The following is a 24,843-nucleotide window of genomic DNA, read 5'->3' as shown; positions in this document are numbered from 1 at the left end:
TAAGGGGTGATGGGTTCAAACTGAAACGGGAGAAGTTCAGGTTAGGTCTAAGGAAGAAGCTCTTTACTGTGAGGGTGGTGAGGCGTTGGAACAGGATGCTCAGAGAACCTTCAGCTACCCCATACCTGGCAGTGTTCAGGTTGGACAGAGACCTGGGATACATGGTCTAGTGTGAGGCACCCCTGCCCATGGTAGGGGACTGGAAATGGATGAGCTTAAGGTCCCTTCCAACCCAAACCATTCCAAGATTCTATGAATCGATGAAGTTTCTCCCACCTCACTTGATTCACAGCTCCAAGATGTGAATACTTCATCACTGGGATGCCAGGAAAGGGGGTGTGGGAGCATCAGGAGGTCAAGAGCATCAGAAGGCAGGTGGGAGGATCAGGATGCAGGTGGAAAAGAGCATCAAGGTGAAGGTGAGAGCATCAGGAGGTGGGTGAGAGCATCAGGAGATTGGTGAGAGGATCGGGAGGTGAAATGAAGGGGTTTGGTTTGGTTTGGTTTGGGTTTGGGTTTTTTCCCAGTGTCTGTGAAACAAAACACATCTCACAGCCTGGGAAGTTAAGCCTCACATTGTCACCTTGAAGGCGATGTTGACATCTGTACAAGGGGATTTTGTGGCTGTGGGTGGCTGTAAGACATCTGTAGCCACATGGATAAGAACAGAGGGTTGCAAAGAGCTTTTTAAGCCAAAGGATGGGACTTTTCTCTTAGACCTGGGCTCTGCAGCTCCTATGAGTGTGATGGCACCAGGATAGGTCGTAGAAGGCTTGTTACCCAGGGCCACAAGCAGGGAAGCAGCAGGATGTGAATCTCTGCTGTCTGCTAAGGAGAACCAGAGGAATGAACCAGCTCCTTCACTTCCCAGAACCATGGGTGCGTGGTGGACTGGGCATTCAGGAGGAGAAGAGCAGGTAAAAATGGGACAAACTGATCTGTAAGATAGGAGAATGGGGAGAGCAGCTTCAAACCCTGTTCTACAGCCAAGATGAGAGCTGTTGGTTGACGTGCATTGACTCCTTATCCCATTCCATGTGGGCTCCTGCAGCAGCACCTGCCTTCAGGCTCAGCCCGGCATCACCTCGTGCTGCCTTCCTCCCTGCTGCTGTTGAGATGCCATTGAACACAACAGCCCCATAAAGCTGAGCTCTTTATTAGTGCCTGTGCTAGTACAGAGAGCTGGCAGACGTGTCCTTGCCCGCTCCCAGGATGTGGTTTAATGTTCCCTTTATTCCAGTATGAACTTGGCTTTGCAGCTGATGGATAAGACAGGCAGAGTCGACACGACGTGCGTTGCCTCTCATCAACTGACATGCTCGATCCTCAACAGAGCAACACTTTGTACCCAGTGGTGGTTGTTCCCTGCGGGTCTTGGAGGTCACACAGTGTGATGAGTGATTGAAATACGGCCTTTGCTTTATACCACAGCTCTGAGGCTGACTGTCAAAGACATCAAACCGAGAAACAACCAGCAGTGGAGGAATGACTCTGGTGCAAAGACCTCTTATATCATAGAGCCCCAGACTGGTTTTGGTTGGAAAGGAGCTTGAAGCTCATCCAGTTCCACAGGCAGGGACCCCTTCCACTGGAGCAGCTTGCTCCAAGCCCCTGTGTCCAACCTGGCCTTGAACACTGCCAGGGATGGGGCAGCCACAGCTTCTCTGGGCACCCTGTGCCAGCGCCTCAGCACCCTCACAGGGAAGAACTTCTGCCTGAGAGCTCATCTCAGTCTCCCTGTCCAAGCTCTTGTCGTGAATTCCTTGGGAAGACACAGGCTTATGGATGTCTAACAGTGGGAGGACTGGGTACAAGTCCAGCTTGCTGAGGGTTCAGCTGAACTCAGACACCAACAAACAGAAAAGGAAAGTTTTGAGGTCTTCACTTCTGAGACCTTTACTACCATTGGCAATGTCTTCCCCATAAGCCATCCCAGAGAGTGCTGCAGAGATGGGGATCTGCTCTGGGAGCACATCTCTTGGATATCTTGATTTAAAGATGTAGGAGCTGAGAGAACCTCCATGGTCCCAGAGAGGCTCTTTCATTTGGATGCATTTAGCTCCTCCCCGTCCTCCCCATTTGTCTGGCAGATTGAAGAACCCTTTATTAGAAATCTCTCTGCTGAGAAATTTATGGGCTGATGGAGCACCTCTTCACCTTCCCTTTGTAAAACCGAATGAATTGAACTTTCATCTTGCTGCAGGCAGCTTGCCAAGCCCCACGGCCACCCTTGCAGCTCTCGGATGAAGCCTTTGTGATGCACTAGCATCCCTCCCCAGAGCCGCTTCCAGAACTGGTCTTCACATTGCATGGGAGGGAGGGTGGCAGTGGGGTAACTGTGGCCCACAGGGATATGTCCTGCCTTAGGGCAATGTGAGGCTTTTAAATCTGGGGAGTATTGCACTGACCATGTGTTCTGATACCTCCACCCCTTTTCTCCCACCACCCATCCCCTCTGTTCCCCATATACAGGCTCTTCAGGCAGAGGAAGGCGGCAGCCAGAGGGAAGAGGGTTCTCAAATCAGGTCCTGTGCTGAAAGGCTGAGAGCTGAGGTGTTTCCAATCAGTGCTGCTTCCATGGGTTCAGCATCAGGGGCCTTCAAGCTGTGGGCTTATACAAAATGGGCAGAGTGGCCCATCAGCATCACTGCTGGAGAAACCCCAGCTCAGGGGCAGATCCCATGGCAGGAGTTGGGAATAACAGTCATAGAATCCCAGCCTGGTTTGTGTTGGAAGGGACCTTAAAGCTCACCCAGCTCCAACCCCTGCCACGGGCAGGGACCCCTTCCACTGGAGCAGCTTGCTCCAAGCCCCTGTGTCCAACCTGGCCTTGAACACTGCCAGGGATGGGGCAGCCACAGCTTCTCTGGGCACCCTGTGCCAGCGCCTCAGCACCCTCACAGGGAAGAGCTTCTGCCTTAGATCTAACCTGAACTTCCCATTTCAGTTTGAACCCATCACCCCTTGTCCTATCACTGCAGTCCCTAATGAAGAGTCCCTCTCCAGCATCCTTGTAGCCCCCTTCAGACACTGGAAGCTGCTGTGAGGTCTCCATGCAGCTTCTCTTCTCCAGGCTGAATGGGGGAGACCTTCTGGGCAAGCATAAATCCACCAGTGTTGAAGCTGCCAAACTCACTGCGAGTGCCCCAGTGTGACCCACCTTACACAGAGGGATGGAAGACATCATGGCTGAGGTTCATCTTCTTCCACCTTCTGCTGCGCTCCCGCTCAAGCAGCTGGTGCTGCAGAGCACTACATTAGCACCGAGCCAGAGCTGTGTGTTTGCAGTCACAGCAGCCTCCTGAAGGCAGGGCAGCCCCCAGCTCTGGATGTGGGATGGCATCTCCATCGTGGGGTTGTGGTATGTTGGATTCACAGGGCAAAAGGACACAAGGCAGCCAAGAGCTCTGCAAGCCTCAGAGAGGCTGGTTTGTGGGTTGCTCGCTCTCAGTGTGGGGCAGTTTCTGTCCCTCAACCTACCCCCTACACTGCTGCTGTCCCAGCGTGTTGATGTGACACAGTTTGGTGGTGATCCCAAAGGTGCCTATGGGGCTGTTCTGGGTTGATACACAGGCTCAGTATTCAAATACCTCCTTTAATAAAGGTCTGTCCCATGACATTAGGCAAGTAGACCAGGATCTGAGCTTTCCAAATCTGCCCAGTTTGGTAGTATCTCCTCCACTGTTAGCTGTCAAATGGTACCAGATTATCTGCTAGGGATGGGCACTGTCAGCAGCATCTCACTGCCCATTCCCCATCCTCTCCTGATGGCCACGCTTTGTCATTGAGCTGGTTTTGTGTTTGGGAGCTGGATCTTGTAAAGTCCCAAGTTCACCCAAAGGTGGAGACACTCCCGCTCCTTCAAGCACAAATACAGTACAGAAGTCCACCATGAATAAAAGGCCAGCTCCCTTCCAGCCACTAATGAGTGTAAGGGATAGAAGGACCAGTCTGCATGAGGAGCTGGCTGGTTCAACCAGTGTCATGGGCATGGCCAAGAGCCGGCAGATGTTGCAGTGCATCACCTTGAGCCAGGCCTGGCACCAATTCCCCCCGCTGGTCCAAAAGGGACTACAGGGACCAGGGGTTTGGCAAAGGGAGACAGAGCTTGGCAGCTCCATAGCTCTGCAGCCAGGCTGCCGATGAGCTCCTCGGCATCCCATGGATAATGAACATATGGCCAGCATCCAGGTCTCAGGAGATAATCCAACCTGACAACACAAAATGAGCTCTTCAGCAAGGCATTTGGAGATGTGCTCTTCAGGAGCAATCAGCAATGCCATCCTCATGCCAAGCCCTGCCCTCCCTGCTCTAAGTGGCTTTCCTCCATAGGTGGTATTAGCAAAGCTCTTCACTGTACCTCTGGGCATCCCTGTGGAGTCCAACCTCATCCACTTTCCTAATGACTCTACCAAAATCTTTTAATGGAGATTTAATAAACTACCAATTGGAGAAATTTATATGCATGGAATTGAATCTTGGAGTCGCTGTCACTCTTAACCCTTCAAAGGGCACACATCTGAGCACACATCCTCTAAGCACTTCTCTACCAGCCTGGAGAGGATAGAGTTGGAACCCGTCTGCTGCTCTGGGATGTCTTAAAGGACTCTCTCTGCCTCCCTGCTTGGTGAAGGTTTCTGGGATGTGCTCAATCCTGAGCTTTACTGTTCCTTACAGGGACCAGCTCTCCAGCAGCCAGAGAAGACCCCAACCCAGCTGCTGGAGGAAAAGCCAAGAGTCATGTCCTATGGGCTTGGGAAAAGCATGGGCAGTGCTTGGGAGTCTGAGCTTGGAATGGAAGGACACGTGGAAAGAGCCCATTGCTGTGGCTGCCCTGCCAATGTGCTGCTTCACACAGGTCATCTTGGGCAGCTGCAGTGGCAGATGGGGGAGCATTGCTCCAAGGCTCTGTTGCTGGGCTTAGGTTTGGTGGCATGTGATGGGGGGGGACATGATTTGGGTTAATGCCCTTCCAAAGCCTGGGGGACTCCATCAGCTCTCCCAGAACAGCTTTGCAGAGTCCAGCTGTGTTTCTTCCTGCTGTGGACGCCGCACTGGTGGAGGTCATTGGCTATTCAGCAACCCCCAGCCATGAGGTACCAGAGATACAAACAACTCCCCTCATCATATCCTCCTCCCATCCTTACAGAATCTACAGGACCAGCAGGGTTTGGAGCTGCAGGACACTTGCCTTCCCTCCTTACTGGGGTAAAGCAGCATCATTTTGACCCAGTTCTATTTAAACTCCTGGTTGCTAACAAATGAGGCTCCAAGAGATGACCTCAATGCACAACATCAGAGCTGGACCCTCATCACAGAGCAGATAGGGATGCAGGTGAGCACCAGAGGCTGAGCACAGCATCATGCCCACCCCATTGGGATGTGTATGAAGATGTGGTGGAAGGGATAAAGTGGGGTGAAGGGTGTCTTGTCCTCAGGTCTGCCCCTTACCCTGTGCTGAGGCTGCACTGGGGACTCCAGCTTGGGGTGGGTTTTGAGGGGGGCAAGGCAAGGGCTCGTGGGGGGGCAAGGCAGGAACGACACAGCCCGGCCATTTCCACAAGACCAGCTTTAATATCAGTCATGAGAACGAGGAGAAAGCACAAAATCCAACATAAAAACCAAAAACAAAATCTTAAAAAAAATTGAAAAATTAAAAAGAAATAAAAGAAAGAGAAAAAGAAAGAAAGAAAGACCGCCGCCCCCCCCCAACCTCCCCCCGTGCCCACCCTCCGCGCACGGACTAATCCAGGCACTGCAGATGGAGGAGCACGACCCAGCAGCCGGGAGGGACGATCCACCAAGAGCCACCCGGTCCGTCCCCTCTCCAGGGATGCTCACCTTGGGGTGACTGGTAGCGTTGAGGTGGCCCGGCCTCGGGGGGACCCGGCTTAGCTTAAGATTCATCACAGACTGACACGAAGGACAAGAACGTAAGAAGAATCCGAGAGCTGCGACTTTTTGTTTCTTTATTCTAATTCAGCCTACGACGTTAGTAATGGTGATTTCAGGGGATGGCTGGGCCCGCGAGTTCCTTCTTGTAGTGAAAATCAGAGACTGTAAAGAGGAACAGAGCTTATAAAGACAGATAGGAATATAGTGCCGTAAAAAGAACTGGCATGCAAGTGCTTTCTGCACGTGGCAGTTTGTGACATGGCGGGGCTGGGGTTGGTGGTGCTCTCTTTGTTTTGTACAGTTCGAAAACGAGCTGCTGCCTTCACATCCTGAAGACAACCCCCCCACAGGAAAGGACAACACAAGTCAAGTCCAAGGCGCCTCTCGCTTGGTTTTGGCAGAGTGTATATATATAATATATATATTTATTGGTTTAATGCATAGCAATTTTCTTCCTTTTTTTTTTTAATTTTTTACTCTATTTTTGTCATTATCTTTTTAGTTTTTTTTTTCCCCCGTGGCAAACCTGAGCTCGGTCCCTGCTTCCCTGTGCAGTTTTCCCTTCCTTAGGTGTTGGCACTGTGGAGCGGTCGGGTGGTGTCAGCAGGCAATCTCCTCCAGCGTTCCCAGGGTGGCCTGCAGCGGCACGGTCACAGTGTGGCTGATGGATTCCGAATGGTTTGGCATGGGGTCACAAGTGCTCTGCGGATGGAGAGCGGGGGACAGGGTTATCCCAGAGCCTCCGCATGCTCCCTGTCCCTCCCCAACCGCTCTCTCCTTTCCGTAGCCGAGCCATGGCATCAATCCTTTGGGAATAACTCAATCAGTGGCTGAACACCGCATCCGTATCGAATGGCTTCTGCCTCTTGTCTCCCAATGGGGCTCCTTACCACGTTTTCATCATGGCTCCCTTCCTCTTCTTCTTTTCCAAGTAGGTCTAATAATTTCTCCTTGATCAGCTGCAAAAGAGGGAGGAGGAACAGGTGAGACATCCAAAGACTGCCCGCATGGGCATCCACCGGCCTCACCCGAAGGGCCCAGGGGATGTACTGGGTTTCACAGGACCATTAGGGTTGAAGGGACCTCTGGAGATCATCCAGTCTAACCCCTGCCAAGGCAGGGCCACCCGGAGCAGGTCACACAGGAATGTGTCCATGGTGGGTCTCAGTGTCTCCAGAAAGGGAGACTCCACAACCCCTCCGAGCAGCCTGTGCCAGGGCTCTCCCACCCTCAATGGAAAGATCTTCCTCATGTTGAGGTGAAACTTGCTGTGGTTTAGCTCATGGCCACTGCTCCTTGTCCTGTTGCTGGGCACCACTGGAAAGAGCCTGGCACCATCGTCCTGGTACCTCCTTTGAGACACTGATTTGCACTGATGGGATCCCCTCTGTCTGCTCTTCTTTAGGCTAAACAGGCCCAGCTCCCACAGTCTCTCCTCATAAGAAGCTCCGGATCCCTGAGCATCCTTGTGGCCCTGCTGGACCCTCTCCAGCTGGACCATCTCTCTTGTGTTAGTTGTCCTGAGGAGCTCAGGACTGGACACAGGACTCCAGATGTGGCCTCATCAGAGTCGAGTAGAGGGGAGGAATCATCTCCCTTGGGCAGCTGCCACACTCCCCAGGGTGCTCTTGTTCCTCCTATCAACTCCTCATCCCCCAACACTCCCAGGTCCTTCTCAGCTGAACTGCTTTCTAGTAGGTCACCCCCAACCTGTGCTTGTACTTGGCAGGGGCAGGACCCTACACTTGTCCTTGTAGAACCTCATCAGGCTTCTCCCTGCCCAACTCTCCAGCCTATCAAGAACCCACTGAATGGCAGCACAGCCTTGAAGTGTATCACAGAATGGTTTGGGTAGCAAAGGACCAAAGATCATCCAGTTCCAACCCCCTGCCATGGGCAGGGATGCCACACACTAAACCATGGCACCCAAGGCTCTGTCCAACCTGGCCTTGAACCCTGCCAGGGATGGAGCATTACCACTTCTTTGGGCACCCTGTGCCAGCGTCTCAGCACCCTCATCATAGTAAAGAACTTCCTCCTTATCTCCAACCTGAACTTCCCCTGTTTCAGTTTAAACCCATCACCCCTTGTCCTGTCACTGCAGTTCCTGATGAAGAGTCCCTCGCCGGCATCCTCGTAGACCTGTATCAGCCACTGCCCCCAGCTTTGTATCATCACAGACTTGCTGTGGGACCACTCCAGCCCTTCATCCAGGTTGTTGAAAAACAAGTTGAATAAGACTGGACCCAGTATTGATCCCTGGCGAATGCCACTGGAATGCCTCCAACTACTCCGCTGATGGCAACCCTCTGAACCCCCCCAAGGGTATGGAGAAGGAGACAATCTTTCCAAGAAAAACACCCCCTGGGTCAAACTGGAATTCCTCACATGGAAAAAAAACCAACCCAAACCTCTAGTTTTTTAAATGTATTTAGGAGTCTATTGAGAAACGTCAGCTCTGGGAGTGCTGTTTCCCTTCACAGCCACGTTATTTCCCTGGCAACTGCGGCTGAAGAATGTATTTCCAAGGGAAATCCCAGGAAGGTTGAAAAGTGAGTGTTTTCCTGAAAAACTGCCACTGGAGGAAAAGAAGAAAAGAAAGAAGCAAGCTAAAAATGTGAAAAATGGGGTCAGTTCCCAGGGAAGTGAGGTGGGTGCTGGGTGCATGAGATGCAGAGATGCGTGGTGGGGATCTGGGACCCCAATAAGCCCAGGAGCACCACTCTGCCGTGGGGCAGGACCAAGAGGAGGACTGAGGTGAGTGAACAATGCAAACCAACATCTCAAAGGTCAATATTGCATCTGCTTTTGGCTAAGGCACACGAAAAGGATGTCCCTTTGCTGACCATCTCAGGGTTTACAAAAGGCTTTGCTTGAAAACTCAATGAGTTTTAGGTGCACAGAGCCATGCCTTGATGTAACTCTGAGCAGATTAGTTCAACCATGTGGATTATGCATCATTTAAGACATTTTATCCCTGTCTGGTGTGGGTTAAATATGGGTGACCATGATGATGCCCCACGTAGGACATAGCTGGGTGATTCTGTTGGTGCATCCTCAGGTGTGCACAGGGAGCCTCTCCAAAGGTTCAGGCTCCTCTCCTAAGCCATTTTTGCCCCAAAAGAAGAGAAGAAAAACACCAACGGGAAACTGCCAAGTTTTATAAGCAGATGTCAAACAAAGGAGTAAAACAGGGAAGAAAAATCCAGGCTTTGTGAGGTGTCTTACTATCTTCTTATGAAAGAACCCTGAGAAAGGCAGGAATAGGTGACTTTAATGAAACACTGTGTGCATTCAGGCTGATCTCTAAACCCAGGCACAGGTTTTGTTTGCTCTCCAAAGCCATTATGAGCTTTATGCTCGTAATTTCCAATATATTTTATTGCAGAATAATGCCACCAAGTGCTAAGAGCTGCCCAGAGGGGGGCTGTGACGGGGACTTGAACTGTGATGGGCTTAAAACAAAAAGCCAGCATCCCACCTTTAATAACATGAAGCTTGGAGCAGAGACTGTGAGTGCCTGATGTCCTTGTGCACCCATCTGGCCTGGATGCAACAGCCACCAACGACCCCTGACTGCAACATCCCATGGGATCCTGGTCCCATTGCAATATGGGGCTGAGAAAGGGCTATGCAGGTCTGAGATGTTGAGCATATGGGTGCAGGGGTGCAAAGCCACTGCACTGAACTCACAATGAGGGCAATGAGTAAAGAGCCTGAATTAGCAGAAAGCCCTTTCCCAGGGACAAGGGAAAAGGCCTTGGGCTGGGATGAGCCAAATTTGCTGGGAATGAGCTGTCTCCATCGGTGTTTGCATCCCCTTTGAAACCACCCCAAGCCATAAATTCATTCTTCCCTGCTACAAAACAGGACCCAGGCATCTGTGTTTGGATCCCTGGGGTCACCTCGGTGCAAACCAGGTGCTCCTCAGCAGCTCACACCCAGCTGCAGGCCTTCTCCCTGCCTCAGTTTCCCCTTTCATAAACAGAGTCATGAGCCTGACCCCCAACATGAAGCCATCTGCAATGAAGACCGGGAAGGGAAATCAGTGGGGAGGATGCTCCAGAAAGGGTTACTTTGGACTGGGGCCCATTTAGGTGAAGAAATGAGTCCAAACGGCAGGAGGGTGCAGAGAGCAGCTGGAATCTGTGTCCGTGCTTGCAGGGGCAGTGGCAGAGGATGCTGGAGGGGTGATGCCCGCACATGGCACCACTGAGGTCTGGGCTGGCACTTGGCATAGGAAAGCCAAAATCCCCTGGGAGATGCTAAGCTGTGCTGGGGGACCTGCTTAGGCAAAAAGACATTCAAAATATACAAGGGTCATAACTGCTGCTGGGGGGCAGGAGGAGAGATGCTGCTGGAAAGCAACATCCCCTCTGGAGTGCTTATTGCATTAATTCCCATTAATGGGAATTGGAGGGTTGCACTTCCCTCTGGAGCAGATGCTCTCAGCCACTATGGAGCCACATGGCCATGCCTGAGCTCCTCTTGGTGCTTCCTAGAAAGCTCTTTGCTCCAGAGCTGCAGACATCAGATATCAGGGACTGGGATTCCTCACCCCCTGACAGTGGTACAAGGTCTGGACTTGCTGCTCCTCCTGCCTGATGGCTGGACTGGGACTCCAGCATCGATTAAAGGTGTGTTAAGGAGAAGATGATAACATGCTGCTGGGAGAAGTCCCATTGGGAATGGGGTCAGAAGGGTGCAGCAGCAGGTCCCAGCCAGCACCCCAGGCAGTACAAGCTTTGGGGGGGGGGAGCAGCACAACCACATGAAGGTGATGCTTCCTTAGCCCAGGCAAGAAGCAAATCTCATCAGCAGAGGCAGGGTCCACGTCAACCGTGGCTGCATGCCAGCCCCGCCATGGAGAGCCCCTCCTGAGGCAGGGATCTCCCCATCACATTACATAGTCATGACTGACTATACAGCACTATTGTAGAGCATTAATTATATAGTATCATTAATTAAACTTAATAATCACACATAGGGCATGGAGAGTCCTGGTCCATGACCACCCCAGCCTGGTGTCAAGGCTGGCAAACCCACACCCTGCCAGAGGAATAAGGAAAGTCTTACCTCATATATATAATCAAAGAGCTCTAGTATAGTGAGGATGCTAGCACCGATAAAGAGCCCCATCTGGCCTCCAATGTCACCTAGGAGAGAGAACAACATGGGGATGGGTTTTACTGCTGGGGTGGAAGATCTTCAGGGCATCCATGCTACCACAGTGCAGCTGCCCTGGGAGCTCCTGTCCCCAAAGAGTGGGGAAATGACCCCAGAAACACTTCCAAGCATCCCGGGAAGGATGCTGCCTGCCACCGAAGGAGGTTTTCTGCTAATGAGGCCATCAGCTGGAAGCCTAATGGGGGTGTGATGACGCACAGTGGCACCTGAGGAAGCCATCTGTGAGAGCAAGACAGCAGGCTGCATCCCAAAGCCCAATTCCCAAACTGGGTGGGGGAAGGAAAAAGATACTGGAGCAGAATCAGGTAACGTCCCAGGGAGCAGAGAAAAAACCCAAACCTGCCAAAGAGAGTTAAGGGAGATGTGATGCTTTGTAGGGGAGCATCGCAAAGCTGCCTCTGCTGCAGTGCCCCAGGGCGAGGGAAGGGCTCTGAAGGAGGCACCATGGGGAGAGGAGACTTCCAGGAATCTCCTGGGAAGGGAACTGCTGACATGAGATGCTGTGCTTAGGGAGGATAAATCTCATGGATTCTGCTGCAGAACACCCATGGTTTGACTGTGATGCTCCCCAGAGCAAAGGCACCCATGGGTGGAGGAGCGATGGGGCCTTTGCTGTGGGTATCCACAAGATAGAGAGAGAAGAAAGAGGACTCAAGCACCCAAGAAGGTGCTTGGGGGCAAAGTGCTGGCTCGAAAGGGGCTGAGGACTGGGGGGAGATGAGACTCTGCCCAAAGCCTGCAGTGCCCCGGGAACAAGGCTCATGCAAAGACATGCAAATAGGGAGCTTTGTGTTAAAGAGGCTTCATTACCAGCCTCCTCTTCCTCACTGTAGCACTCCTGGGGAACCCATAGCATGTGCAGAAGGGCTGGAAAGGAGGATGGATTTGGAGCATCTAAGAGGTGATGGGTAAATGATAGAAGAGCTGTCCTCCTCCACACATCGCACTTCCAGCATGGGGGCACCACAGCAAGCATCCATCATCTGCTTAGCCCCAAACGATAGGGCCCTGGTAGCAAGCAGAGATGGAGCAACTCATGTTAACCTGTCATAGGTGACACACGGACTAGCTGTAGTCCCTGGGACATTCCTGGGATGGCTTGGTGTTGGAAGGAAAAGAAGAGATGGGGTTGAAAACTGATCAGGAAGGTACCTGGACCTTGCTGTGGTTTTCAAGGCAATGCACTATGCACACTCCGTACATCCCTGAACCACACACGGACTCCAACAAAGGCACACACAGACTCCACATTGCACCCCTGATCTCCTCTTACCAAGTAAGGCTGCCACTTCATAGGCTTTCTTCTGCTCAATTGTCTCATAGTTGAGTGCTTCAAAAAATATGTCCAGCACAAGAATATTCTCTCTGTAGGAAGAGGAGAACAGCATCAGCCCATCAGCCACCAGCAGCCTTGTGTGTTTTGGGGTAAGAAACAGGAACTGGGGGCTTTATTCCCCTCTCTGTTCTGACTGTTCTTATGCTGGGGTCCTCAGCAACCCACAGACACTTGGTCCTCTTGGAGACCAAGACCATCCGGCACCATTAGGAATCTGGCAGACTTAGCAGAAGATGGAAAATGATTCCTCAGGATCTGAGCTCTGGATCTCAATTTGGTAACAGCAAGAGTCTAAAGGATGCTCCACATGGAATAACTCTTGCTGCCTCCACAATACTGTGGCCAGGGCTGGGAAAGGGCCAAAACAGCTCGCGAAGACAAGACCAGGGAAGGAGCATCCAGTTATCAGGAAACACATCAACTGAGAAGCAACTTACACATCATCTCTTCAAGGGTTTTGCCCTAACACTCCCTGGAGGACATAACTTAGCACACCAATGGTTGGTTTAAACAGCCAAAGGGCCTTTACAGACACCGTCCCCCATCAAGCAAAGGAGATCTGTGCTCTCAAGCACTCACGAGATGTATTTTTCTGACTTGTTGAACTTCTTCTCCAGGTACTTGGCCGAGGTCTTGCTGGGGATCTTGACCATGGAGAGCTCTTTGTTGTATCTGGTCAGGTTACAGGGTGTCCTGCAGATGCAGTAATTGCTGTCCTTTTCAGCAAGCAAACCTGGAGGAGATCACAGAGTTATATCTCGTGGAGTCAGGGACATACAGCAGCTGGGGGAGCAGAGGTTGTGCACCCAGAGAGGGCCCAAGGAGCTACAGAAAACCCATCCCTGGGCAGTTCTCTCCCACTTCATTGCATGGCCATCCCCACTGTCTGAGAGATGCCTTTTGCTGGAGGCTACATTCTGTTACCAGCTCTGGCAACACGTGGTGACTGAGTCTCCTCAATCCAGACCTGGAATGGGTCCCTCCATCCCAGACCCAGATCCAAATTCAGACCCGGAGATGCTCCCCTCCAACATATCCTGGCGTGCCCATTATCCCAAGGGTTTCTGCACTGATGGAGCCCATGCCCCACGTACAACCAGAAGAAACTTTATCCCAAGGTGCACCCAGCCCTTCCCAAGGAGATGGGTCTCATGCAAACCCATCAGCTGCTCTAGATCACCCCAGTCCTGCCACCCAGGAGGACACGGCCTGCTAGAAGTCCCCCCCGGTTGGGACACAGTGGTACCCAGGGAGATCTCTTGGTACTCACCAAGCGCAGGCTCTGCGCATTCCTTGTACTGCTCCGGGGTACAGAAGGGAGCATCCCCTGCATGGGAAGGACACATCCATCAGTGGGCATCAGCCACCGCTGCTGGGGACCACTGGGCTCTCCTTGGGGACCACAGGGACCTCCCTTTAGCAAAGGGAACCCAGGTTGGGGATGGGCGGCAGAGGTAACTTAAAGAGAGGAAGTTCAGGTTGGAGATAAGGAAGAAGCTCTTCCCTGTGAGGGTGCTGAGGCGCTGGCACAGGGTGCCCAGAGAAGCTGTGGCTGCCCCATCCCTGGCAGTGTTCAAGGCCAGGGTGGACACAGGGGCTTGGAGCAAGCTGCTCCAGTGGGAGGTGTCCCTGCCCGTGGCAGGGGTTGGAGCTGGATGATCTTAAGGTCCTTTCCAACCCAAACCAGTCTATGATTCTATCTGCCTGCTGCAGGGACCTTTTCTTGCAGAGGAGGGGGCTGCTGCAAATCACACCCATGGGTGTTAAGTGGGGCTGAACAGGGCAAATCAAATGACTCTCTGCCACATCTTGCCCCTATTTCAAGGCATTCTGCAATGGCTATTAGCATCTTTCTTTCCATAGGGAAGCATCCTTTACCCCACGGTCCCCTTCCAGCTTGTTAACACTGAATGACATGGGCTGGGTGAAGGGAGAGGTCCCTGCTCCTCCATCCCTTGCCCCCGCACACTGACCTGGCATGTGAACCATCCTGCAGTTGCAGTTTTCCACAATGTAGCGGGTCTCGCAGTCGATCCTGCAGGCCGTGATGCTGTAAACGGGAAAGAAGTCTAAGCCCATATCCGACGAGCGGCATTCACCCCACGGCGGAGGCAGGTACGTCAGCTGCAAGAGAGGGAGGAGTGGGGTGTCAGGGGACACGGGGGACCGGCAGTGAGGATGGGGCACAGCATCTCCCTCCTCTTGCCACAGAGAGGCTCCTGGAGCACAAACTGAATGATGCCCAGAAACCAACCGTATCCTGGGCTGCATCAAAAGGAGCGTGAGCAGCAGAGAGGAGGTGATGCTGCCCCTCTGCTCTCGTGAGACCCCGCTTGCAGCACTGTGTGCAGCTCTGGTGTCCTCAGCATAAGGAGGACATGGAGCTGTTGGAGCAGGTCCAGAGGAGGCCACAAGGATGCTCAGGGGCTGGGGCACCTTCTGTATGGAGCCAGGCTGAGAACATTGGGGCTGTTCAGCCTGGAGAAGAGAAGCTGTGTGGAGACCTCAGAGCAGCTTCCAGGGTCTGAAAGGGGCTACAAGGATGCTGGAGAAGGACTCTTCACTGGGGACTGTAGCTATAGGACAAGGGGTGATGGGTTCAAACTGAAACAGGGGAAGTCCAGTTTGGAGATAAGGAAGTTCTTCCCTGTGAGGGTGCTGAGGCACTGGCACAGAGTGCCCAAATAAGTGGTAAATGCTCCATTCCTGGCTGTGTTCAAGGCCAGGGTGGACAGAGCCTTGGGCAACATGGTCTAGTGTGAGGCTTTCTCTTATGAACCATTCAGTCACTAAAAACCCATAATGGGCTTAAACTGCAGCCAAGAAGAGAAAGATGAACTGTTGGAATGAACACGGCTTGTGGTGATAACAGTTGGGTATGGGAGCAGTCTGCCTTGGAGGGGCATGAAACCTGGAAGCTAAAGGAGAGTTTGGGGAAGATCCCAGGCTTCAGAGCATGACCCTGCCCTGTGGGGCTGGACAAGTAATCCCTTCTCTAAGAAGAACTTTTCTGCATGGCAAAGCACTAGGATGCTGTACATGCAGGAGCCAGCATCACCTAAGGGTGCTCAGGCTGCTCCCTGAGGGACATGAGCATTGGCACTCCCCAGATCTGCTTCAACCCACACTGCTGCTCAAGCTGCTTTGAAAACCAGCAGTGGCCGGAGCTGTTCAGCTGCTCAGGGTGATATGCACCAATCTCTGTGCTCAGCAGCTCCAACCTGAAGAGCAGATGTACCTACATGGGGTGTGAAGACGCAGCAGGTGATGGAGGGATCCCATCTGTGGGGACCAGACAAAGCATCAAGGGAAACAAAGCCGGTTGCCAGCGATCTCAGCATCCAGAAACAGGCTCTGAATGGGATGGGTTTGAGAGCCAGCAAAGCAGCACCTTGGAATGAAAATCTCAAGAGTGCCTTCCTGACAATAGCAAAGTGCTGTTTGAAGGGGATCTTTTCTCATTTGCTTTACACTTGCAATGTAATAGAGTACCAGATGCCATCACTTAGTCATCCGCGGTGGAGAAAGGAGCCCATATGTTGCCTGTTGTATGATAAAGGAGAATAAATAATTGTGGTCTCTGATGGTATCAGCTTTCTTTCAAGCACAGCTACACACAAATCTTTTAAGCCCTTTAGATTTTGGCCTGAATGAAGATGATGGGATCCGAAAACGATGGATTCACGATCAGATATTTTATCTTACCCACTCCTTTGCTCAGCCAGCATTGGGTTGGAGCCACGGTGCTTGTGAGCTGGCACTGTGTCCACACGAGGTGCATGGGCTGAATGATTAATTAAAACTCTAATCAATGCAACTTATTAACAGAGTTACGGCCTGGTTTGTAGCCAGGACCACAAGCACCGACCATGCCATAGCACAAAGCAAAGCTGGTTTGCATCTCTGCAAAAGCATGGAGACCTCAGAGCAGTTTCCAGTGTCTGAAGGGAGCTACAAGGATGCTGGAGAGGGACCCTTCATCAGGGACTGCAGCAACAGGACAATGGGTGATGGGTTTAAACTCGAACAGGCTGCCTTGCCACACACACAACCCTATGCACACACCTGCACACACACAAGTGTACAAGTGTAATTCACTTCTCTGGCTCCTTGAACATGCAGGAATAGGTGCAGCACATCCCCCCTGCCACAGGCCAAGACTTCTGCTCTCCCTCTGCTTTCTGCATCACTGATACTGATGAGCAGAAAAAGCTTCTTGGCACATTTAACACTGGTGAAGTTCGGGTTTTGTTTTGCTCTGCAGTAGAAAAGCTTTCCCTGTTTTGGAGAAAAGCTCGTCACATCTGGGATAGAATCTGGGATGGAAAAGGGACTCCAGGGAAGATCCAATTTCTCCTTTCAGACGGAAATTTCCCCAGTGAAACTCCTGGCCACGCAGCAGATCCCCATCGGGTGTGACAGAGGCACCTCGCTGCTGCCTTGTTCTACATTAATCCCTACCTCTTCCATCCCTGTATCACAAGGCAGGATTTCTTGCCTCTGGCCATGCCTCCAAGCAGTAACCAAAGCATCTCCCACAGCCGGGGGACCAGCACTGGGAATCCATGTGCTTCCCCCTCCATCACTGGCTTGGTGAAGCAGCAAAGCTTCATTTGAAGTGTGACAGGGAAATCCGTGCTTCTTCCTTATGGACAAGAGCTTAAAGGCAATGGTCCCTGGGGTGGCAGGGTTGGACCCTCCCTCCCTTGAGCAAGTCAGTGAACTCATCTCTCTCCAAGGGGCTCATCAAGGGTTATTACCCGGACCCTCCATGGTAATGACAGCTTGAAAGGCTCATCGCTTCCCTCCTGCTCTGTAATTTGCAATCAGAAGCAAACTCTCACAGAGAGAAGCACATCATTAGGGACAGGGCTCTGCAGTGAATAGGGGGGGCACATTCCCCAGACTCTGCCTCAGCATCCTAAGATAATTTGGTCCCAGGAAAGCTCCCGTTGCATTTCCCAGGTGGTTTTGGTGAGCAGGCCCCAACGTACCAAGTCTCTGATGCAGACAACTCTTGTCCTGACCTTTTATTTCCAATTAACTCTGAAGGCAGCTGTTCGGTAACTGTCTGTGCTCGGAGCCACAGCAGCATCGCTCGCAGGTACAAGGTGAGTGCCAGGACTGCTGTGCTGCATCCTCTGAAATGCTCAGCATCATCCTTCAAAGAAGCCATTATCGAGATGCAGAGATGGGCATGGTTTGACCTGTCAAATACTGCACCTTGCACTGAAAGACTCAAACCAAGGGGTCAAACTCTTCTGCAGAGCTTCCTGTCCTGAAGAGCAACGGAGCAGGATCACAGGCTTCTCCCCTGCAGAGCAGCCCCATCCTTACTGCCATTTCCTTTCCTGCTTTGGCACAGGAGTCCTAGTGCCCTGCAAGCCCTGGGGTTAATGCTCCATCCACAGCAGCATCCCTCCTTAACCCCCTCCTCAGCAAAATGGGGCTGCAATCTCAAGCAAAGCACTGACATCCAAAGCACGTGGCCCCAGAGAGCTACCTGAGAGACTCATTTTATCCATCTGGCACCTCAATTTCCTGCCCGTGATGCTAACGGGGCCGACAGAAGAGCACACTGGGGAGCCAACCCATCAACAGGAACACACATGATCATGGAATGGTTTGGGTTGGAAACAACCTTATGATCATCTAATTCCAACCCCCTGCCATGAGCAGGGACCCCTTCCACTGGAGCAGCTTGCTCCAAGCCCCTGTGTCCAACCTGGCCTTGAACACTGCCAGGGATGGGGCAGCCACAGCTTCTCTGGGCACCCTGTGCCAGCACCTCAGCACCCTCACAGGGAAGAGCTTCTGCCTTGTATCTAACCTGAAATCGCCCTGTTTAAGTTTAAACCATTACTCCATTGCCATATAAACAACATGAATGGGACAGACACTACTTGGATTTGATTCCTCTCCGTTGCAGCCACACAGACATCTCCTCCTCTTGAGAGAAATGTTTTCCCTTCTTCTAGATGATGCTGATTTGGGGTTGGCAGGAGGGTTCAGGCCCTGGACCAGTGGAGCCTGTCCAAGGATGCTGAGATGCTCCCCTCTCATCTGCTCTGCTATCACCAAAGCTGCTTTTCTTTGAAGCCAGAAAGGGAAAAGAAGCATAAAAGCAATAAGAAAAGCAGGAGCAAAGGCAGTTCCTGCCCTGGGTTCCCACAGGAAAGCAGTGCTGAGCTCTAGCTTTGCTCTGCTGCCGTGGCAGCTTCCCAAGGGCACACATCCCTCCCCGGCACTGAGCCGTCTCATGCTGATAAAGATTCAGCTTCAGCCTCTAATTGGGGTTGACAAACTCATGTCCTCGCACTTTCACAATCATTAATACTTCATTAATTAATGAAATGCTTTTTAAGTTCTCTTCATCCCAGCTATTAGGAATTACCACGATCTGTTACAAACTGGAGGGCGCCGAAAAGAGAAGGAACAAATTGACTTGCCTCCTTAAGCTCAGGATGGATCTTGCTTGCCTGAAACACAAGGAAAGGAAGGGCTGCTTTTGGCAAACAGGGGGGAAGTGGGTCAGGGTGGTGGGGGCCGTTCAGCACAGCCCTGTCCTTGTCACAGCCCTTTTCCCTGGCCATGCTGCTGCCCTTCACACACTGCTCCTGGCACTGAGCCTCCCAGTAACCGCCAACATCTGTCTGCAGCCAGAGAGGTCTTTTTTTCCCCATTTATTTTAAGTGGCACCTCTGTTTTTTTCTGCATGTGTAATTTGATGTAATAGGCACGATGTGGAAACACGGCAGAGACGCTTCCAGCATGAGGTCGGGGCAGTTTCAGCTCATTTTTCATCTGGGCTCTGTGATGAATCCGGCTTTGGGGATGTACCCTGCATCCTGCTACAGCTCAGCCCTTCTCCCGCCTCCTCCACATGTAGCTCCCACCTGATGCCACCAAACTGAAGCAGCAATCAGGGAGGAGGAATGCAAACCTCTCCTGAACGTGGCAAAACCTGTATGGGGTGTGTTTGTGTTTGCTTCAATAAGCAGAAACCTCCGTTCTTTAATGAGACATCAAATAACATCAAGTTAATAGAATTTCAATCCCAGACAGCTTTAGCACTTGTAAAATGCTTAAGAAACTCAGCCCAGACACAGCTGGTTGGCACCATCTCCCAGTTAATGATGCTGGAAGTTGTCTATTTGCTGTCTCCCTTTGCTGGGTGCTGTTCCTTCCCATTTGCTGCCTTCACTAAAGCACTAAAGAAGTCGTTGTCTTTAAGGACAAGAGCTTAACCCTTCCAGCACCAAAAGAACATGATTTTGGGTCCCCATTTCCTTAGAAATAATTTTGCCAATCAAATAGCAATATTGAAACTTCCTGTGGCTCCCCCAAAAGTCAAGGGCAGCCAATCCTGAGCCTCATCCCAGGTTTGCTCCCAGGACCTGCTGGATGGATGCGCCTGGCATTTGCTGCACTGACCATCCACATCTAGCACTGCTCTCAATGAGCGGTACAACTGCAGTACACTGCCCCTCTCCCTCCTGGTCCCCTCCTTGGCACATCTGTAAGCACCAAAAGTGTCCCCCTCATGGTGCTGGGCACTGTTGGCTGGATTTGTTGGGTTCAGTCTTACAGAGGTGCCCTATCTGGGGTTGTGTGGTGGAGCTGGACTATCTGAAGCTCTCCTGTCCTCAGTGAGCAGCTTTCCATCTCACCCATATAATACGGTTGGCAGGAGCATCCAGACCATTATGCCACCTGCATCCCTGATGTTTTCTCTTCCTGACCTTCCTAAGCGAGCCCTTTCCAACCCCTGCCTGTTCAGATGCACCGTTCCTGGCCCTGACTCATTTCCATCCGTTACCTCTAAACCCATTTTCCTTGTATCCTTTTACCAACAGGCTGAATCACTCCTAATGCTGTTTTTGAAGCAAAACCTCTCTGATGCCCTACAAAACCAGCCATGCAATTGTTTCCTTCCATCTCCTGCTTTGAACCACCCCTATTGCCATGATGTTTTCTCTGCGGCTGGCCACTGCTGTCTGCCAGTTCTGCTTCTTGTGGTTTGAATTAATTCAGAGTCTGCCCATATACTGGAGGAAATCAACTGGGAGAGTGTGTGGGATTGAGGGAAAGAAATCAGAGAGTGAATGTTTTTCTAGGAGGAGGTGTAAGACTGTAGGTAGGAGAAGATGCTCTGCGCGAGGGTTAGGAAACATGGGAAATGCTATTTAATTGCTCCTCATTTTCCAGCACCACTGCCTACACCCTGTTGGGAAATGCGGGTTTCAGAGTGATCACTGCCAGACCCCAAGACCCTTTTTCCTGCCTCTGTAATTACACTTGTGGTACTGCAGTTGTTGGTAGCTGATGCTCTCTGTCCCGTGCAAGCATTACAAGGGGATGAGTCTCCAAGGCACACTAGAGCCCTATTAAACAATATTGCTCCATCTTCGAACCTGTTGCTTAATTGAAGCCTTTTAAATTTTTATTGCCAAGTTGGCAGAAATTGCCATTTTTAGTGGGCTTTTCATCTTCTCTAACGTGCCGTGCCGATGGGGAGCAGCTGAGCCGGGGAAGTACCATCATCTGATCCCATCCATTATGGGAGAGGCTCGGGTGGTGCTGCCAAGATGAGGTAAACTCAGCCGGTAAAAGGGGAGCCAAAGCCAGGGGGGATTGATCTTTTCCCAGGGGATCAGCCCTCTGACATGGAATGTCCAGTGTGTCCACCCAGCCTTGGTGCCATGGTCTGATGCTGGGGGGATACTGCAGCCTCCCCAGGGCTGTGCACAGCACAAGAGGCTTGTTAAAGCACCAGGCTCAGCCAAAAGAGCCAGGAAAAGGGAAGAATTGAGGTGGATCCCTCTGAAGCCAAAGTAGCAGGAGCTGAAGGCACTGCCCTGCTCGGGGTAGTCCTGCCCTCCCGTGGGACCCATCAAGGGGGGTGACAGCACAGTGTCCCCCAGGCTGGCTCCTGCACAGCCCAGGGCTTTGCCCATTCATGAGAAAACAAACCTTATTCATTAGGCTCAGGAGTTGCCATGGAAACCGCTCCCTGGCGTGGCTGGAGCATCTCTCACTGTACAGGGATCTCCCCACGTGAAATGGTGTGAAACCCCCCCAGAACAGCAGCTATGGCCTGGCACGTCCATGTAAACTGCTCTGGCTCCTTCCACATTGCATTCAGACACAGTCACTACTGCAGCAAGTAACCCAGGGATGCTTTCCACCCTTCCCCATCAAGACACTCTTGTTTTAATCGCAACTGCCTGTTATGCGTTTCCTTCTGCTGTGCTACCTCCCAGATCACTTTAGGGAGCTCTGCCCTGGCTCCCCTTAAACTTGAGGGCATGGCTTTGGTCTGAGATTACAGACAGAAAGCATCTCCCTTCAGCCACGAGTCCACAGCACAGAAACAGCTTGGCCTATACAACCCAACAACCCTGTTTGATGGAGGAAACCTCCCGCTGGCATTGCCTTTGCTGACTCAGCACACACAACCAATGTGCATGTAAAGTTTCTCTTATGATGCTGTGAGTGCAAACCCGCATGACATCGTTACTGCATTAATGATGCAGTTCCAAAACTGGTAAATGCATCTTAAAAGTGTCAGTCTGCAGGAATCAGAGGGCTCAGCCACTGCAGGAGGAGGGGAAAAGCTGACTTTGTTCCTCTTTTTAGACTGACAGCTAATTTTAAAGGGAGATTTAAGGAGATCACGCACCATCACGGAGCTAGAGTTTGCTGTTGACAAGGGGCTTTTGGAAAGCTCTGGGTATAAAGATCCAGGATTTATCACTCTGGCACCAAGATGAAAGCCCTCACTTGCATTAAGCGGCTGCATACCTGGAAAGGCAAGAAATTGGGAAGTAAAGCCCAGTAAATGCTCTTATTTCCAAGACTGGGATGGGGGACAAAGGGTTTCACTGGAGCACAGGCAAAGGGAATAGTAACAGAGCCAGAAATAATGCCAGGAGTCTCTAAGCCAGCCACAAATCAATCCCCTACACACTAAAGCCGGTCTCAAAGACGATGCACAACTACCATCACACCAAGGCGAGTCTGCCCAATTCCACACTTGAGAAGTGCTTCTAACTAACACAGAGGCTGCTCTGAGCTGGGAGATGTCTCTGCTTTTACTTCTATTCCTCTGGAATAGCTGGAGGGTCATTTCATTTATGTTTCATGGTTTAGGACCCCAGTAACTGGCTAGACTCAGCCCTCCGGGTGCTGCTCATGGGCCCTGCCTTAGTGAAAGAGCAGCATGTACCTGCCCCAGATGTGAACAAAAGATGTGCATTCAGGGCTTGAGAAGGTGGACGATGCCCAGATGGCCCCTATGGGGTACTTTAGAGGAGGCAGAAGCATGTCTGTGCTGTAATGGTTGTAATTAGGTAGAAAAATGACTTTATGGAGAGGAGGGACTGGGGGAGGCAGCATTGCCCATGGAGCCGAGGCTGCTCCAGGCAGGCAGCTTGAAGAACCTCTGGATCTCCAGTTAAAGCCTTTACAGTCCATGGTACGACTTTAAACCAGATACAGAAGCCCTGGCCCCAACCAGAAACATGCTTTTCCCACTCCCAGCATCAAAACACTGGGAAAACCTGCAGAAGAGGGGACCTGCTTGAGCAGAGAGCAACCCCAGATCTATTTTTCTTGTCATCTTCTCTATCTTCCCTGCCTGGAAGGAGGGTGGTTTTTTTTTCCCCTCTCAGCTTGCTGTCTTCTTGATAGGAATCTGATTTTTTAATAGAAATAATGCCATAATTAATGCTGGCAATGGGATGGGGAAGATTTACAGCAGCTGTCTGCAAAGTCTCCAGCATGTATGCTATTTCTATCTTAAAAGCAAGTCCTTGAGATCCTCGCTGCAGGCTCCAGCTCCCAGCCATGCTCCCACATCTTGCTGAAGCCGGGATGTTTAAGGAAGACAAATCGTTCCCATTACCATTTGTGCTGCCAAGTGAGTCTGATCCGAGGAGGTGCTGCCAAACCCCTTCGGCATCACGCACAACACAACCCCAGCCTGCTTATGGGGCATGCGGAGTGCTGTGTAAATGGGTGGTGATGCCAAGACATGGGATGCTCCACTCCGACACTGACTTCCTCTGTCCCCTTTGGCAAGTTGATCCCTGGGGCAACTCAACATCTCCAAGCTTTCTGCCAGGAGCTGGCATTTCCCATCTGGAGCCATTACAGGGAATATCTGGCCCTACTCCCGGAGCTGGTAACCCTAACCCTGGTATCCAGCCCACACCGTTCTGCAGTGTTTATGCCCACAGCAGCCACAGGCTTGGGGCTCACCCAGCGTGCTCCCTGAGATGCACAAGAGGCAATGGATAAGGCATTCAGTGCCTGGTAATTGCTGTCAACAGTTCTCATGCTTGTTAATCGGTTTTCCAGCCCTCCAGCCTCTTACCTTGCAGAATGCCCCATGGAAGCAACGCTGGGTCCCCTGGGGCAGCAGAAAGCAGTTGCAGAGCGAGGTGAGGACCTTGGGGATGAGAAGAAGGGCTTGTGCCAAGGGAACGGGTGTGAAAACTGCCCACAATGGGTTTTCAAGCCTCTTTGTGCTTCGGACACCATCAGAGGCTGCCTCAGACCTGAAAAGCCCTTTTCCTTGGCTGTTACACTCCCTGCGTGCTAATAAAGCTGCTCATTTTCTCCTGCCCACCAGACTTCCCACCAGGTACGAACCGACAGCAGCGAAACGTTTCTCTGCTTTAACTGAGCTCGCCCACTGGGATCCCATAACGCTCATCATCTCCGGGGTGATTACACACAAGCCCACTGTAATGAAGGAGAGAAGAGCTGCATCCGGGCTCGCCGAAACGCAGCATCTTCAGGTGTATTTTGGTACCTGGCGATGTATTTGGGGATGAATTCCTCACGTTGCTGTGAGCTAAAGTGTGACAACTGCAGCTCTGATCTCCACGGACATTAAATCAAAGCAAACCCTTCAACAGCTTGGGCTTGCTTTCGTCAACTTGATTTATGTCGCATTTGAGGGTGGATACAAGAGCAGGGAAGAAAATGAGAGAAGCAATGAGGCAGGAGGGCTGGAATGAAAGCACCAGGGCCAGGATGGGGGGAAAAAATCATTCTGCTGGCCTGCTTCCTGTACCCCTGATGAGGATTTGGGTGTAATGACACTGCATCACATCACATCCATCCACACATGATGATGTGTCACTGTCAGGACTCAGGGAGGGTGATCCTGAGCCACGAGCATCCCACCACAGCTTATAATGAATAATGTGACTATTTCTGTGTTACCTGAAAGGATTCACGCTGTTCTACATAATGAAATACTCTTCTCTTTGTCTCTTTTTATGCCCCTGGAGTGTGAAAGCTTTTTGGCAAAAAGCATCCATTCTTGGTGGGTTGGAAGGTACCCAACGCACAGAGCAACTGCCAGAGCTGAACCACGGAATTACAGCATGCTTTGTGCTGGAAGGGACCTTAAA

At 51.6% G+C, this 24,843-nt stretch overlaps 1 protein-coding gene across 3 annotated transcripts in view; it reads right to left on the bottom strand.

Annotated features, from left to right (window-relative positions):
- Nucleotides 1-5,952: 5,952 nt before the first annotated feature.
- The window catches only part of LOC134165563 (acid-sensing ion channel 2), a 436,549-nt gene continuing 417,658 nt past the window's right edge, over nucleotides 5,953-24,843 (bottom strand). For 2 of the 3 annotated variants that reach the window (XM_062622508.1, XM_062622509.1), the window contains exons 4-10: nucleotides 14,392-14,542; nucleotides 13,689-13,745; nucleotides 12,998-13,151; nucleotides 12,356-12,447; nucleotides 10,972-11,051; nucleotides 6,786-6,854; nucleotides 5,953-6,597 (exon numbers count right to left, since the gene is read on the bottom strand). In XM_062622508.1, coding sequence (XP_062478492.1) covers nucleotides 6,496-6,597; nucleotides 6,786-6,854; nucleotides 10,972-11,051; nucleotides 12,356-12,447; nucleotides 12,998-13,151; nucleotides 13,689-13,745; nucleotides 14,392-14,542 — 705 coding nt within the window. In that variant the 3' untranslated portion in view covers nucleotides 5,953-6,495. The remainder of the gene's footprint in view (nucleotides 6,598-6,785; nucleotides 6,855-10,971; nucleotides 11,052-12,355; nucleotides 12,448-12,997; nucleotides 13,152-13,688; nucleotides 13,746-14,391; nucleotides 14,543-24,843) is intronic. The other variant, XR_009965572.1, reaches the window with a different exon arrangement.

This window comes from Pezoporus occidentalis, unplaced genomic scaffold (genome assembly GCF_034315485.1).
Source record: "Pezoporus occidentalis ecotype Australia unplaced genomic scaffold, CSIRO_AGI_Poc_V1 ctg242, whole genome shotgun sequence".
Taxonomy (NCBI): domain Eukaryota; kingdom Metazoa; phylum Chordata; class Aves; order Psittaciformes; family Psittacidae; genus Pezoporus; species Pezoporus occidentalis.
The sequence above is the reverse complement of the archived record's forward strand: the minus strand, read 5'-3'. Positions and strand labels throughout refer to the sequence as shown.